This window comes from Oryctolagus cuniculus, chromosome 1 (assembly GCF_964237555.1).
Source record: "Oryctolagus cuniculus chromosome 1, mOryCun1.1, whole genome shotgun sequence".
Lineage (NCBI taxonomy): Eukaryota > Metazoa > Chordata > Mammalia > Lagomorpha > Leporidae > Oryctolagus > Oryctolagus cuniculus.
In genome coordinates this window covers 134,235,347-134,251,198 of record NC_091432.1, presented here as the reverse complement: position 1 = coordinate 134,251,198, position 15,852 = coordinate 134,235,347, and the positions used below count along the sequence as shown (strand labels likewise).

Here is a 15,852-nt window from a genome sequence, read left to right as displayed (position 1 = left end):
GATCTCTCTCTTCACCCTTCTCTTCCCCAGTCCCTGGCAACCTCTGGTCTTTTTACTGTTTGCATAGTCTTGTCTTTTCCAGGTGTCATAGCGCTGTAGTCATATATAGTATATAGCTTTTTCACATTAACTTCTTGCACTTATGCATTTGAGATTACTTTCCACAGCATTTCTTTTTAGCACTGAATAATATTCCATTGTCTGGTGTACTCACTGCCTTTTTTGATCCAAAAACTTTTGATTATTCATGTGGGCTTTTCTCCATTTGTCTTTTTTGACAGTGTGTTGAAATTGCATCAAATTTTAGATTAATGAGAGGAGAACTGAATTTTCAAAGTATTGAGGCTTGCTATTCAGGAACGTCATGATATTTCTTCACTTACTGAGATTTTCTTTCGTGTTCCTCAGTTATGTTTTAACATTGTCTTTGTGCCAGTTTTGTAGATTTCTTGTTAAGAATATTCCTGGATATGAGATGGATTTTTAAATGTGTGCACTCAGCTATTTTCAAATGGATTTTTCATTGTCGTATTTTTATTTCTCTTCCTGGCATGTAGTAAACCACGTGTCTTGATATGTTGATTTTTGCACATGAACACCTTTCCCGTTTTGTTAATTGCCTTGGGCTTCTCGTAGCTCTAAGCAGATCATCTCAGTCACCTGGAATCCTGAGCGTTGGGTGCCTTCCTTTCCAGCATCTCTTGGTTTTTGTCTGTATCCTATTGTGTCATCTCAGGCCATTAGAATGGTACTTCATGTTCTCGACTTTGGTAGGAATTCTTGTAACCTTTTGCTGTTACGTCTGTTTGCCCTCACACCTGGTGGTTTCTGCAAGTCACTAACTTTCAGGAGATAAGGGACTAACAAATACCTGTACTAAAATTCCAGCACAGTGCTCTAGTGGCAAACAGACCTGCAGGAAGGGCGGCAGCTGTGGTCGCTTAGGATGCCCTCAGCAGCACGGAGGTGAGAGGATCCTACTCAACTCTGCTTTAATTATTAAGGTGATTTGTTATCCAAGACGAAAAGAAGTCCAGGGCGAGAGAGGGTTGAGAACCAGTTCCACTTCCGCTCCTCTCCACTCTTCACGCTGGGCCAGTCTGTCCCTCAGAGCAGTGGTCATCAGCCTCACTCAGGAAGGCAGCCGGGGTCTCTGCTCGCTCCTTCAGTGACAACAATATCCAGAGAGAAAGGGCCTGTACCTTTCTGGAATGACCTTAGAAGCAAATCCCTTTCTCAGGATCCTCTTTCCCCCGCAGCCTCCCTCCCTTTAGTTTTAATTTTCAGCATCAGCTCATACGCCCATTTCTAAATGAGATGGGAGCTACCATGATAGGCTTAGTCTGATATTTTGGGGAGAAATGGCTGATAAGGAATCTACTGTGGAAACCGTCAGATAAGAAGTATCTGTGCTGTGGCGCAGTGGGCTAAAGCCCTGGCCTGCAGTGTTTGAGTCCCGGCTGCTCCACTTCCGATCCAGCTCGCTGCTATGGCCTGGGAAAGCAGTGGAAGATGGCCCAAGTCCTTGGGCCCCTGCACCCACATGGGAGACCTGGAAGGAGCTCCTGGCTCCTGGCTTTGGATGGGCACAGCTCTGGCTTTTGTAGCCATCTGGGGAATGAACCAGTGGGTGGAAGACCTCACTCTCTGTCTCTACCTCTCTTTGTAACTCTGTCTTTCAAGTAAATAAAATAAATCTTTTTGTTTTTGTTTAAAAAAAAAAAAAAAGGCCGGCGCTGTGGCTCACTAGGCTAATCCTCTGCCTGTGGCACTGGCACACCAGGTTCTAGACCTGGTCGGGGCGCCGGATTCTGTCCCGGTTGCCCCTCTTCCTGTCCAGCTCTCTGCTGTGGCCCGGGAGTGCAGTGGAGGATGGCCCAGGTGCTTGGGTCCTGCATCTGCATGGGAGACCAGGAGAAGCACCTGGCTCCTGACTTCGGATCAGCGCAGTGCGCCGGCAGCAGCACACTGGCCGCAGTGGCCATTGGAGGGTGAACCAACAGTAAAGGAAGACCTTTCTCTCTGTCTCTCTCTCTCACTGTCCACTCTGCCTGTCAAAAAAAAAAAAAAAAAAAAAAAAAAAAAAAAAAAGTCGGTATAGAGCTGGCCCTGTGGTACAGTAGGTTAATCCTCCGCCTGTGGCGCCGGCATCCTATATGGGTGGCAGTTCAAGTCCCGGCTGCTCCTCTTCCAATTCAGCTCTCTGCTGTGGCCAGGGAAAGCAGTAGAAGATGGCCCAAGTGCTTGGGCCCTTGCACCCGCTTGACATACCTGGAAGAAGCTCCTGGCTCCTGGCTTCGGATGGGTGTAGCTCTGGCCATTGCAGACATTTGGGGAGTGAACCAGTGGACAGAAAACCTTTCTTTCTGTCTCTCCCTCTCACTGTTTGTAACTCTACCTCTCAATAAATAAATAAATAAATAAATAAAAATCTTAAAAAAAAAAAGCAGTATCTGTATAACCTGGGCTAGAAGATAAGAGCCTTTCACAGATGACCCTTTTGAGGTCCTGGAAGGTACCAGGTACACATTCCAGGGAGAGGCAACAGTTTGTGCAGGGGTCCTGGGGCATGACAGGTGTGGCACATTCGGGCACCTCAAAATGGATGAGTGGAAATGTGTGTGTTAGAAAAGAGATTTTCATGCTAAGCTAAAGACTTTAATTTGACATATAGTCTGAATGGCATGAGAAACCTTTTAAGAATATTAATATCACTAATGAGGGATTTTTAAATGATTGTTCTGGAAATAATTCAAAAGGGGCCAGACTGAAGTCAAGGAAACCAGCTGAGATGCCATTGCTGCCATCTGGTCACAGGTGATAAGGATGGGGGCGGGCGCTGGGGAACCTTGAAGGTGACCGGATGACAGTTTGTCACAGTTGGAGACAGAGGTGAGCAGTGAGTACACGTCCTGGACAAGTCTCAGACTGCTGATTTGGGACACATTCGAAGAGCAGGTGGTACCGCTTACTGTACAGATGTGGCTTGAAGATGGTGTTTGGGTTAGGGTATGTTGAGGTTAGTATTCTCACGCATGGTCAGTCTGGAGCTTACTGGATGATTGTGAGTTGAGACAGACTAACAGTTCAGAAACATGCATCTCCCACACTGGGTGGTGTCCTACGCTCTCTGGACAAATGACTCTGGGAAAGGCTGAGTTCAATGAAGCAAACTTGATTTCTTCTCTTTGGGACCGTGCTTATAGTAACACTGTTGAGTGCTTGTCACATATGAGTCCCTGTACATGCATTGGCCTAAGCTTTTCTTGCCATATAATATTCCATGCAGTATGTCCTGGATTTTGTTTTCCTGTTTTATTGATTAGGACACTGGAAGAGAACAATTAAGGGACTTATCCATGGCTGTTAGTAGACAGTGAGGATTCAGATGTCAAAGCACTTGCTCTTAACCTTCATGGCAATGTCCTAAGTGTTGATAGAAGGACTGGGTGTTTGGTGCAGGGTTAAGGCACCGCTTCAGCTGCCCACATCCCATTTTAGAGTTTGAATCCAAGCCCCTTTGCTTCAGATCGAGCTTCCTGCCAGTGTGCACCCCGGGAAGCTGTGGATGATGGGTCAAGTACTTGGATCCCTGCCACCATGTGGGAGACCCAGATTAAAGTTCAGCTCCTGGCTTCTGCCTGACCCCGCTCTGGCTGTTGCAAGCATTTGGGGAATGAACCAGTGGATGGAAGATTCCACCCCTCCCCCATCTCCTAAGCTGCCGCCTAGCTCTCTGCCTTTCAAATGAAAATTAATTAATTAATTTTTAAAATAACAAAAGGGTGATAAAGTGTGCCATTTTTCAAACTTCTCTTACCATAGGGCAACCTTAAAGAACAAGTGGCAGCGCTGCAGGGGACACTGGTGACCTACAGTAGCTGGCTGAGCAGTGCTGTGATGGTGTACTGGAGTCATGAGTGTGATTTAGATTCCAGGGAACAGGGTGCAGAGTGAGAAGAGCAAGAGGTGAGGAGACTATGAAGACAGGAAGTTCAGAATCTTTGGATGAAAACCAAGAATGTAGAATCTCAAAGTCTGAGTAAATCAGTAAGAAGGCAGAAAAAAAAATAGCAACTTTAAGGGCTGGGGCTGTAGCATAACATGTAAAGCCACTGCCTGCAGCGCTGGCATCCCATACGGGCACTGGTTTGAGTCCCGGCTGCTCCACTTCTGATCCCGCTCCCTGCTAATGTGCCTGGGAAAGCATTGGAAGATGGTTCAAGTGCTTGGGCCTCTGCACCCACATGGGTGACCCGAATGAAGCTCCTGGCCCTAGCTGTTGTGTCCATTTGAGGAGTGAACCAGCAGAGAGAAGACCTCTCTCACTCTCTCTCTCTGCCTCTACCTCTCCCTCTCTGTGGCTGTGACTTTCAGATGAATTTTTTTTAAAAAGGCAAAAAAACATGGTGACTGTAAAAGTACAGTGGTCATTGGAGACCTGGAGAGAGGTTCTTCTGTGGTCTGGCAGGAGCAATGAACCATGAATTGCATGGATCGTCATCATCAAGTTCAGAGATTGAACTCACCCAAGATGATGTGAGACAGTGGGTGTCAAAACAGAGTAGAAGCATAACCAGGAGGTGGGTAGATGACGGCCATGAGAAGAGAGTTGAGTCTGGAAGGCTGAAGCCCCCAAGGGGGAGTAAGGAAAATGCTAGCCTACTGCAGCCCTGGGTGTTAGAAGACTACCTACAGGAGGCGAGTTTCAGCTGGGGTACAGAGACAGGGAGAACATTAGACTTTGCTCTCTCTCTCTCTGCGTGTGTCTTTGTGTCTGAGTCTCTGCGAACGCTTTCCTGAGTCATTGAGATGACTCTTCAAGGGTTTAAAATAGAGTGAATGGCAGCTTTCCAGGGATATTTAGAGGCATTGGGAACATTTCCAGTATTGGATATTCTGCAATGTGCATGCCTGAAAGAGAAAACCCTCATCTGGAAAAGTAAATGTCATTCTGAAGATTTTTCTTTAAATCCATGGGATGTGAATTTCATTCAAAGGATTAAGCTTTACCCTAACACAGGGGAGATTGAGGAATCACATGTGAGGCTAATGGCATAGTCTGAATATGTTTTGGAAGTTTACATGCTGCGTAAAGTGGATGGAGGACTTTTAGGGACTGATATGAGATGCAGATTATATAGTATGTTTTGTAGTTTATTATATTTCTCACCTCAACTGTTAATCCCCACAATGACAAGTGATTTTTTTTCCCTCCTGTGTTGACTGTGATACAAAGATAGAAGAGCTGATCTGTAACTAACTGATCATAATCTTACTGGGCAAGCCTTTTGAGAAGGGAAGGGGTGTTCTGATGATGCTGCCGAGACAGCCGGCGTGGAGTGGGCTGAGCGGTAGCCATCCCATACACAACAGCACCACGGTTTCCACAAAGGAAATCAGGCCCACAGAGAAGGCTGTTCCTCTTAGGCAAGAAGTGAGGGTCTCTCTGGGCCTCTCAGTCCCCTTCGCTCAGGGAGCCTGGTGGTTTGGAGCAGCATGGGCTTTGGAGCCAGATGGGTGTGGCCCCTGGTCGGTTGCTTCCTGAGCAAATTCCTCAAGCCCTGGAAGCCTTGGTTTTCTTGTCTCCTCTTAGGAGTATCTCATTATTCTGTACTCCAAAGTACTCAGCCCTGTAGAAATTCCTTACAAGTCTTAGTGCCCTTGTCTCACCACCAACCCCCACTTTAAGTGGGACAGTTTATTGACGGACGTGGCCCAAGGTGGGACCAGAGAGTGATGAACTGCCAGGGAGTGTTCCATTGTGTAGGTAAAACGTCAAACTCTCTCTAACTGGAATGGACTGTCTGCTGCCGCTCAGACGTCACACAGCAGTGTCTTGGCTGGCTTGCCGAGTGCAGGGTCCTGAGTGCCAGGCCACTGGTCTTCCCACACCAGCATACTAGGAGCAGTCCTACTTGCCGCTCTCACCTACCTTTCTCTTCCCTACTCTGAAAGACAGAGTTATAAAGAGAGGTCTAGAGCGAGCGAGAGAGAGAGGAGGAAGAGGTCTTCCATCATCCTCTGGTTCACTCCCCAAATGACTGCAGTGGCCAGAGCTGCGCTGATCCAAAGCCAGGAGCCAGGAGCTTCTTCTGGGTCTCCCACGCAGGTGCAGGTGCCCAAGGACTTGGCTCGTTCTCTACTGCTTTCTTAGGCCATAGCAGAGAGCTGGATTGGAAGTGGAGCAGCTGGGTCTTGAACCGGCATCCATATGGGATACTACAGCACTGGCCCCCTCGCCAACACTTGTTATTTTCAGTTTTAAAATTATCATAGATATGAAGTGATATGTTATTGCAGTTTTGGCTTACAGTCCTTTAAGAATCAATGATGTTGAGCATCTTTTCATGTACTTGTTGGACATTAGTACGTGGTTTGTATTTTGTGTGGTATTTTTCACTGGACCACCAGTGCTGTCAGGCCAGAGCTATCAGAAAGTATCCACTGATGGCTGAAAAGTCAAACCTGAAATATGTTAACCAAGAGCTGTCTCATAGTTACCAGGTGCATCTGGTTGTCCATTTGAGATTGCATGTGCATCCATCCTGATGGACACTTGTTTGATGCTGTCTTATTTCCCACTAAGAACCCAAGACTGAAAGCTTGGAGAGCTGGCCAAGGCTTGACAGTAACTAGCTAGACTTCCCATCTGAAAATGAAGCATTGAGGAGCACTTCTCCCCCAGCAAACTTGAAAAACATAAAAAGAGTTCATACCCTTTGTCCAAGCCATTTCCCTTGTAACATCTGTCTAAGGAAAATGAACTGAAGCAAGGTTGGGAGGGGCATTATAGATGAAGATGTCTCTTACAGCATTTTTTTTTTTTTGCAATGGCAAAGCAATTTAAATGTTGGTCAATATGCAGCAAATTTATTGTATTAATTAAATAGAAAATTTGACAAACTATATAAATAATACCAGTGGGAGTTTATTTCCACACAGAAAAATATTCAAATTAATATAGTAGATAAAAGGAGCAAAGTGTAAGTTTGTCCATGCAATAGGATTGCAATTACAGGTTAGGTGTCCCTTTTCTGAAATGGTTGGGAACAGAAATAGTTCAGATTTAAGGGCATTGCAGATTTTGAACTTTCAGATTAGAAAAGACCTGTATATAAAACTAGAAACCATGATTTTGTGCCTAAAATGAAGACTGGAAAGCAGTACTTCAGAATAATAATGTGATCATCATTGGGTAGTAGATTCTGTGGTTTTGGTATAATGCTATGCTAAATGCTGGTGTTGACTTCTAAAATACAGAAGCCATGAGGTGGGTGTTAGGCCTAGCCATGAAGATTCCTGTATCCCATATTAGAGTGCCTGGATTTGACACCTGCTTCCATCCACAGACTCCAGCTTCCTGCTCATGCAGACCCTGGAGGGCAGGAGGTGATGGCTTAAATAGTGGGGATTCCTTCCAACCACGTGGGAAACCTATAATACGTTCCTGGTTTCTGGTTTTGTCCCTGGTCCAGTCCTGGCCACTGTGGGCATTTGGGGAAGTGACTCAGAGGATGGGAGCTCTCTTTCTATTTCTCTCTCTGTTTCTACCTCTCACATTAAAAAATTTAAAATAAAAGATACCACCCATGCTTGTAACATGGAAGAAGGATTTATTGTCATTTTATTCTTGCAAACATGACCCAAGGTGGAGGTCTATGGACTGGAATTACAACATAAATGTAAATATTACCAGTCTTTGGAGAATTAGTGTTTATTTTGTATTTAACATGGATACCTTAGAATTTATGGTACACAGTACAATTTCATGGCTATCTTGAATTCTGTTTTTTTGTTTTGTTTTGCTTGCTTCTACATACAGATGTTTTTTCCATATATAAATTCTTTTTAAATTTTTTTCCAAGAACCCTTTTAATTAAGGAATACAAATTTCATGCTTTTCACAATACAACTTTAGGAATATAGTGATTCTTCCCACTGTATGCACTCTCCCACCCCTCTTCCTCCTCCCTCTCCTATTCCCATTCTTATTTTTTGCTAAGATCTATTTTCAATGAACTTTATACACATACAATTAACTCTATACTAAGTAAAGAGTTCAACAAATTGTGTGAAAGAAAGAAAAACTTCCTCAACAGTCGAGACCAGGGCTGTTCAAAGTCATTGCATTTTGAATTTTTAATTTCACTTCTATAGATTATTTTTTAGGTGCTCTGTTAGTTCTCACAGATCAGGGAGAACATACAGTTTTTGTCCTTTTGGGATTTGTCTTATTTCACCAAGTATGATGTTTTCCAGTTTCACCCATTTTGTTGCAAACTACAAGATTTCATTTTTTTTTACTGCTATGTAGTATTCCACAGTGTGTATATCCCATAATTTTTTTACTCAGTCTTCAGTTGATAGGCATTTGGGTTGATTCCATGTCTCTGCTATTGTGAATTAAGCTGCAATAAACATGGGGCTGCAGATAGCTCTTTCATATGCTGATGCCATTTCCCTTGGGTAAATTCCCAGGAGTGGGGTGGCTGGGTCATATGGCAGTTCTGTATTCAGGTTTCTGAGGTCATACTGTCTTAGACAGTGGCTGTACCAGTTTACATTCCCACCAGTAGTGGATTAGAGTACCTTTTCCCCTACATCCTTGCCAGCATTTGTTGTTTGTTGATTTCTATATGAAAGCCATTCTAACGGGGGTGCAGGAAAACCTCATTCTGGTTTTGATTTTCATTTCCCTGATGGCCAGTGATCCTGAGCATTTGGGTCTATTGACCATTTGGATTTCCTCTTTTTGAAAAATGTCTGTTTAAGACCTTTGCCCATTCTTAACTGAGTTGTTTCTTTTGTTGTTGTTGAGTTTCTTGATCTCTTTATATATTCTGGTTATTAATCCTTTATCAGTTACATAGTTTGCAAATAATTTCTCCCATTCTGTTGGTTACTTCTTCATTTTCCTGAGTGTTTCTTTCGCAGTGCAGAAACTTCTCAATTTGATATAATCCCATTTGTCAATTTTGGCTTTGATTTCTGTGCCTCCGGGTCTTTTCCAAAAACTCTTTGTGTATGCGAATATCTTGCAGGGTTTCCTTGATGTTCTCTAACAATTTGATGGTGTAGGGTCATAGATTTAGATCTTTAATCCATTTTGAGTGGATTTTTGTGTAAGGTGTAAGGTATGGCTCTTGTTTCATATGTGGAGATCTAGTTTTCCCAGCACCACATGTTTAAGGGACTGTCCTTGCTCTAGGGATTGATTATAGCTCCTTTGTCAAATATAAGTTGATTGCAGATGGCGTGGGTTATTTCTACTCTATTCCATTGGTGTATCCATCTGTTTTTGTATCAGTACCAGGACATTTTGATTATAACTGCCCTGTTTGACTACATTGTGTTTGTGGTGAAGATCTTTTATGGTTATTTCTACTAGGAGTTCTTTGTGCTTCCTGTACTTGGACATCCCTTTCTTTCTCCAAATTAGGGAAGTTTTCTGTAATTATTTCACTAAAAAGGCCTTCTAATCCATTCCCTCTTTCCACACTGCGCTGCCACAAGAACCATACAAAGGATCTGTGAATCCTCGGTGTGAGCACAGATCCCACGGCAATGACCCTCACCAGGGAATCAGGGAGCCCCAAACATGTGGAGACACCCACAGTGACTGCCCAAAGTCCCAGCCACACCCTGTGCCCTCCCACACAGCCGCAGTGTTTTCACAGTCTGAGCACACAAGGCTCCCACAGTCATGAGCTCTCAGCCTCCTGCTAGTTTTCCCAGTCAGACTCAGGCATCTCCTCTTGGCCGGTTGCTGGGTGTGCGGACTGAGTTGGCTCAGCTGTTGCGTATGTCCCACATGGTGCCTGCCCTCTCTCGGCTAGTTAATGGTGCTGGGTGGTCAGGGAGAGAGAAACGTGCTCCCTTTTTTCCCCTAGTTTGGCAGGTGTACTGTAACCCACTGGGCACCAAGCCAGACTCTGCCAGGCTCTCCCTGCAGCTTTAACGCCAGTGGCGTGGGCTGCTGCATTCCGGTCTCACCTCACTCCGAGGCTGGTGCCAAGGTTCTTGGCTGCTGGGTCCTGAGTTGTGTGCGTCCACACCCTCCATGTAGGCCCACAGTGTCCCTCTAATTTGCATGGAGTTTCCTCTGCTGTTTTCTCCCTAACTCTTCCCTGAGACTGCGTTCTCTCTCAATTTTTTTTTAAAACTATCTTCCTCTAGACTAGCCAGATTTTGATCAAAAAAAGAAATTTAAAATTAAGAAAATAAATGTGTCTTTTCAGGTGTCCCATTGCCTAAGGAGGATGAGCTGCCTGCTCCCCTGACAGCCAGTTCTCCAGTGAAGGAAGCCCGGGAGTTTGAAGATCCCCCAAGTGAAGAGGAAGATAAAATGAAAGAAGAGCCCTTGACCATCTCTGAACTAGCGTACAACCCGAGTGCCAGCCTGCTGCCCACCCCTGTTGACGATGACGAGATCGACATGCTCTTTGACTGTCCGTCCAGGCTTGAGCTGGAAAGAGAAGACACCGATTCCTTTGAGGAGCTGGAAGCTGATGAAAATGCCTTTCTGATTGCCGAGGAAGAGGAGCTGAAGGAGGCTCGCCGGGCGTTGTCGTGGAGCTATGACATTCTCACCGGCCATATTCGGGTGAACCCACTGGTCAAGAGTTTTTCCAGGCTCCTTGTGGTGGGCCTGGGACTGCTGCTCTTTGTATTTCCCCTGCTCCTCCTCCTTTTGGAGTCAGGTATTGATCTCTCCTTCTTATGTGAAATCCGCCAGACACCAGAGTTTGAGCAGTTTCACTATGAGTACTACTGTCCCCTCAAGGAGTGGGTGGCTGGGAAGGTGAGCCTCGTGCTCTACATGCTGGGTTGCTCCTGAGACTGCTGTCTCACCAGACTAAGGGCTATATTCAATACTAGTGATTCTTTTTTCAGTAAATTCCTGGTTCTGAATGGTCCTGCGGCTGTCAACAGGCGTTTCTCACTCATAACTGATTATCCGAATCCTTAGGTTAACTTTCCGTAAATCACTGCACTTAAATAAGTTTAAATCAAGTACAGTTATTTTAGTTACGGGTCAGGAAGATGACCTTTAAATAACCAAAAATGTGCTTATTTTTTATTGTAGTATAGGCAAACTCTGTACTTATGTATCATCATACATAATTCATTGGATTGGATTAATTTTTCCTGTTCTTAATAGTTGGCACCATTATAAGCTATATGGTTCAGAATCAGAATTTTTAGTGAAAACCCAAGGGAAAGTTTTTGAATATAATCCTTAGTGAAAAAAAAGTCTTCTAACCAATGCCTATACAACTAAATTTATGCTGGGTTTTACTTTATGTTTTTTTAAAAATATTTTTATGCGTTCAAACTATTTTGGTAAATTTTTAGCAAAAAAAAAAAAGAAGCCTCTTGGAGTTATTTAAGTATACAGATTGTTAAGACTAATGCACACAGGTATATTGGAAATTTTTTAATGTTTTGGCACTGGTTTGTTTTTAAAAATATTTTTGGCTGAACAATCCTATAATTTGTTATTACTTGCATATGAAATAGAAAATGGGCAGAAAGACAGTGTAGTAAGTGAGCTCCCAGAACAGATAGGGGATGTAGAAACTGAGGATATTGAGTGGACACAGGGTGATCCATTTTGCAAAGTGTATGGACATGATGACTTGATATTTTCATTTGCATTCTGTCCATAGAGTTTGGCTGGGGAAGTATAAGTATAAAGTGAAGCTTTGAAGAAAAAAATGGTAAAAGATATGCCAGTTAATTGCATATTATTGTACATTAATCTAGGAGTGGAAGCAGAGAGGAACTGGGCAAATGGGAAGTAGCAAAAAGAGTCGTGTGAGGCTGGCAGGCAGGTACTGGTAGGCAAGGGATGGTGATGGCCAGCATGCAGTGATGGGAAGAACAGTGCACCGCTGTCAGTTGACGTGAACATGTTTCAGTGGATCTAAATAAAAGTGGAGAAACTTTAAGGTAACTGACTTGGTTCCTCATGCCATTTGTTGTTTCTGTGGAAGGAATTTCAAAAGTGTGTATGTGTGTGTGTGTGTGTGTGTGTGAGAGAGAGAGAGAGAGAGAGGGAGGGCTTTTTGGTAAATGCCAGTCATTGTTCCTTGTTGTAGTCTTTGTACTCCTTTCCCTTCCCCATTTCTTGAAGAATTTTAGCTCATTCACCCCTGGGGCTTCCGCTGAGACAGTGGAAGGGGCTCAGCGGATGACAGGCCAACTCAGCTTGGGTGAAGTAAGCAGTAGAGGGGAGATGTTCTGGTTCCTTTCTGCAGACCAGTGAGTCCGTGACACAGATGACCTGGTGTCATTCCATGCAGAGTCCCAACACTGCGGCGGAAGTGAGCGAGAAGAGTGTGGTGCTTATTGCAGGGGAGTAGTATCTCTCCAGGGATAGAAGAATGTCGATTGCTTTCATTTACAGAGATAGGGCCCCTGTTATCTCTCGCTGACATTCGTGATGCCTGAATCCTTCCATTAATGTAATTTCCAGCTGGCATTTCCAGCCCTACTCGCTTAATGGAGCTCTGAATACTTTATTAGACATTTAATTTTGAAAGTGAGTTTTCAAAGACAATTCGTGAAGCCTTCATTTGGACAGACTATAATATATGTGTGCTGTTATTAGGTTTGTAAGATTTTGCTTCTCATGGGATTTCGGGGTTTTATACCAATATAGAATTATGTTTTCTATGGTTAAAGCCCTCAACAGTTTATTTTTGAAGTTTGCAAATGGCCAGCTTTGAAATTGAAGTTTTTTTTTTATTTTTCCCTTCTTTTCTCATACGACTTTTAAGTCATCCTTTTTGAAATCAGAGTGCTCCATTGTAGTCTGAACAAAATTAGTACCCCTTCTGTTCCATATTATTTTCTTTGAAGTTCTAACCATGGCAAATCATCTAGCCCTCACCCTTTTAATATAATATTGAAACCTAGTTTTTAAATTATGGAACTAATAAATTTTACATGGTGAGGCATTTGAAATATACAACAAGATAAATATCACATGTAATCCAACCATGCAGATTATATTAAGGAGTAATAGATGTATTATTTCCTGCTAGCATCTTTGTTTCTCCTAGGCAGAAACTTCATTATTGAATAGCTGTGGTGGTGTTGACAGAATAGGGTCTGCTGAATTTAAACAGTTACCACCAGATATAAGACTGGGATCCTAAAAATGCCATTTAGCTGGCATAGGATCAGGATCAGAGCCTTTTGGAAACATCTATTTAAGTTTTGTCAGAAGACAGTCACCCATTGCCTGAATCTATTGAAGAAAAGACTGCTTCCCAAGATGGGCAGTATATAATCTACTGAGATACAGAGTTCAAAGCAAGTGTGTGAGTATATGTATATTCCATATTAATGCTACATATGTGTTTATATATGAACCTGTACATATGTGTGTATTTGTATAGACACAACTGATAGCCTTTCGTTTACAGTTAGGCTATTTTGCCCCAATTGAGAAATTGAGAAATTATGACACGTGTTTTTCCCTCCCTCTCAGATAACATGGTATCTAAGGGGTAAAACCCACAGCATAAAAACTAGCGTGTGTTCATTTGTGGAAATATGTATGTGTGTGTATACATATACACATGTGTACACATGTGACGTGTATACATATATACACACATATATATCCACACAGACACACACATATACATATATGGCAGATACATATACACACACAGTCTTGATTTAGTGCTTAAGCAAGTTGGGTCATGAAAACAATGTAGGTAAAGTATCATGTGTTTCTGTGCTTGGAACATATTGTAAAATGTCATGTATTTGGAGTGCATTTTGTGGTTTGTCTAATATTTACAAACACAACTCTGGGGAGAATTCACTATGAGTTGATTTCATTGATATACTAGAGGTATGGGGGCCATGTGACTGTGATTGGAGCCTTATCTTTGTACAGTGAAATTTGCATTTCTATGTCAACAATCCAGGTTGTTTTATATGTTAATATGGTGGCAGGAATCCCTAATAAAATTACTCTGGGGTAAACATTTTTGCAATCACTCAATTTTATTTTAAGTAGAGTTGCACAGTCAGCCTGTTGGGTCCTCTCTAGGGCCTTGAAGTGAGGCCACATTTTAATGGTGATAGGATGAAAAAGCATCATGGTAATGGTAGGAGATTAACCCTTTGCAGAAGTCACTCAGGCCCAAAGCTGACATATTAGCACTGGAATTGAGCTCAAAGCACTGGAAATGAGCTCAAACATAAAAGAAGCTACAGTCTAATTAATGGTATTAAGATAGCTAGAGAAATAGAAAAAAATAGGAGAGGGCTATTCTGCCTGGTTTCACAGTGCTAGAAATTAGCACGTCATTGCCAGTGGGCCACAGAGAGTTGCACCATGTTAACGACTCTTTCCACCTGTTCGTGGGCCCTTCTAGAGTCCCACTAATTCCATTTCTGTCCTCCCCTCTGCACAACATATCCTTGACTGGTTTTCTGGTTAGGTTTGGCACAAAGCTAACAACAGCCCGCTGACAGTGGCTTTGAGTGAAACCAAAGGGAACCTTGTTTAGTGAGAGGAACACATAGATGTCAAGTGGAGTTGGCCCCAGCTGGGGTGGCTTCTTGGTCTGTCGGGTTCTTCAGCAGCAGTACAGGCAGAGAGCAGGCGAGAAAAGGAACTCAGTGGTTAGTGCTCAGGTGTGAGATGACTTGTGGACCTGTAGTCCCAGCTTCTTGTCTGTGACGCTGTCTGCTGACCCAAAAGCCTCCATGGAATGGTCCTTGGCCACTTACTCATCAAGTACTTCATTGAGCTCGTGACCCAACCTCACCTCCTAGGGGAAACCCTTGTTCTTTTAGTCCTGCGTTTTTTGCTCAGCTAAGCAGAGGAAGGATCTGCCAGCAGCACTTCCACCCTGCAGAGAATATTCTAGGGTGAGGCTTCCAGCTCCTGGGTGACCACTGGGATGGGTGTGGTGGATGGGGCTTGAGTCTCTTTGGGCCGTCTTTCTCTACTGGGTGCAGGTAATGTGCTGAAGGCCCCTGCTTACTTGTCCTCCTACTTCTTCTCTCTCTATCTTTCTCTCGGAACTGCTTTGGGATTCCAGTCTCCATGCAGTAAACAGACCCAGCAGGACCTGCCCTTGGTGGGCCCAGCCAGGACCCAGCTCTCCATGTGCCAGCCTCGGTCTGTGACTGGGTGGGTAAGTTCTGCGAGCTGTGCCCGGGGAGCTCAGCTGTCATCACTTCAGAGAGGACGCAAGAAAACCCACTTAGGCCTCAGCCCCCTGATGTGTTCTCCAACCCCCAAATAAAGCTGATTTTAGCCCTCCCTGGCCACTGTGTCTGTTATCTGCTTGGAATTCGGGTGGGGGAGATAGGGGGCCAGACGATGCTCAGTAGCCTGCAGTGTTGCAAGTCATGAAGGAGTGGAGAAGGCTGCCCCTGGCTGCGCCACAGGCATCAGCAAATGTCCACCATCCCCAGTGCCCCTGACAGGCCTCAGCCATGGGGGCGGGAACTTGGGAGGAATATTAATAAAACCAGAGGGTTGGCTGCAACCATTCATCCCTATTCTTTACTGATGGTTACCGCAAATATCTCCTAGGAAAGGGATCCAAGGCCATTTTTGTGGTTATAAAGGAAAACTCTGGGTGTAAAGTATGTAAACGTGCCTTACAATTCCTGCGGCTCCTTCTGCTGACATCCATTGCCTTGGTTCCTCTTGCCCACAAAATTGTAATGATGGTCATTGGTTTTCCAAGGAGACCGGCTGTCAAGGGAGAGAGCACACTTAGAAACCAATGAGAGCCTCCACTCTGCCTGGCAGCTTTATGAAGCTGAAGCCTCAGTGTTCAAGTTTACCCATCCATCTCCTCTCACTGC

The 15,852-nt window shown here is 44.0% G+C and overlaps 1 protein-coding gene across 7 annotated transcripts in view; it reads left to right on the top strand.

Moving 5' to 3' along the window:
• Positions 1-15,302, top strand: part of FRMD3 (FERM domain containing 3) — a 284,761-nt gene extending 269,459 nt beyond the window's left edge. For 6 of the 7 annotated variants that reach the window (XM_008274897.4, XM_070048872.1, XM_051833763.2 and 3 more), the window contains one exon: positions 10,242-14,007. In XM_008274897.4, the coding sequence (XP_008273119.2) occupies positions 10,242-10,840 (599 nt within the window). In that variant the 3' untranslated portion in view covers positions 10,841-14,007. Of the gene's footprint in view, positions 1-10,241; positions 14,008-15,074 lie in introns of those variants that run through there. The other variant, XM_070048853.1, reaches the window with a different exon arrangement.
• Positions 15,303-15,852: the final 550 nt, after the last annotated feature.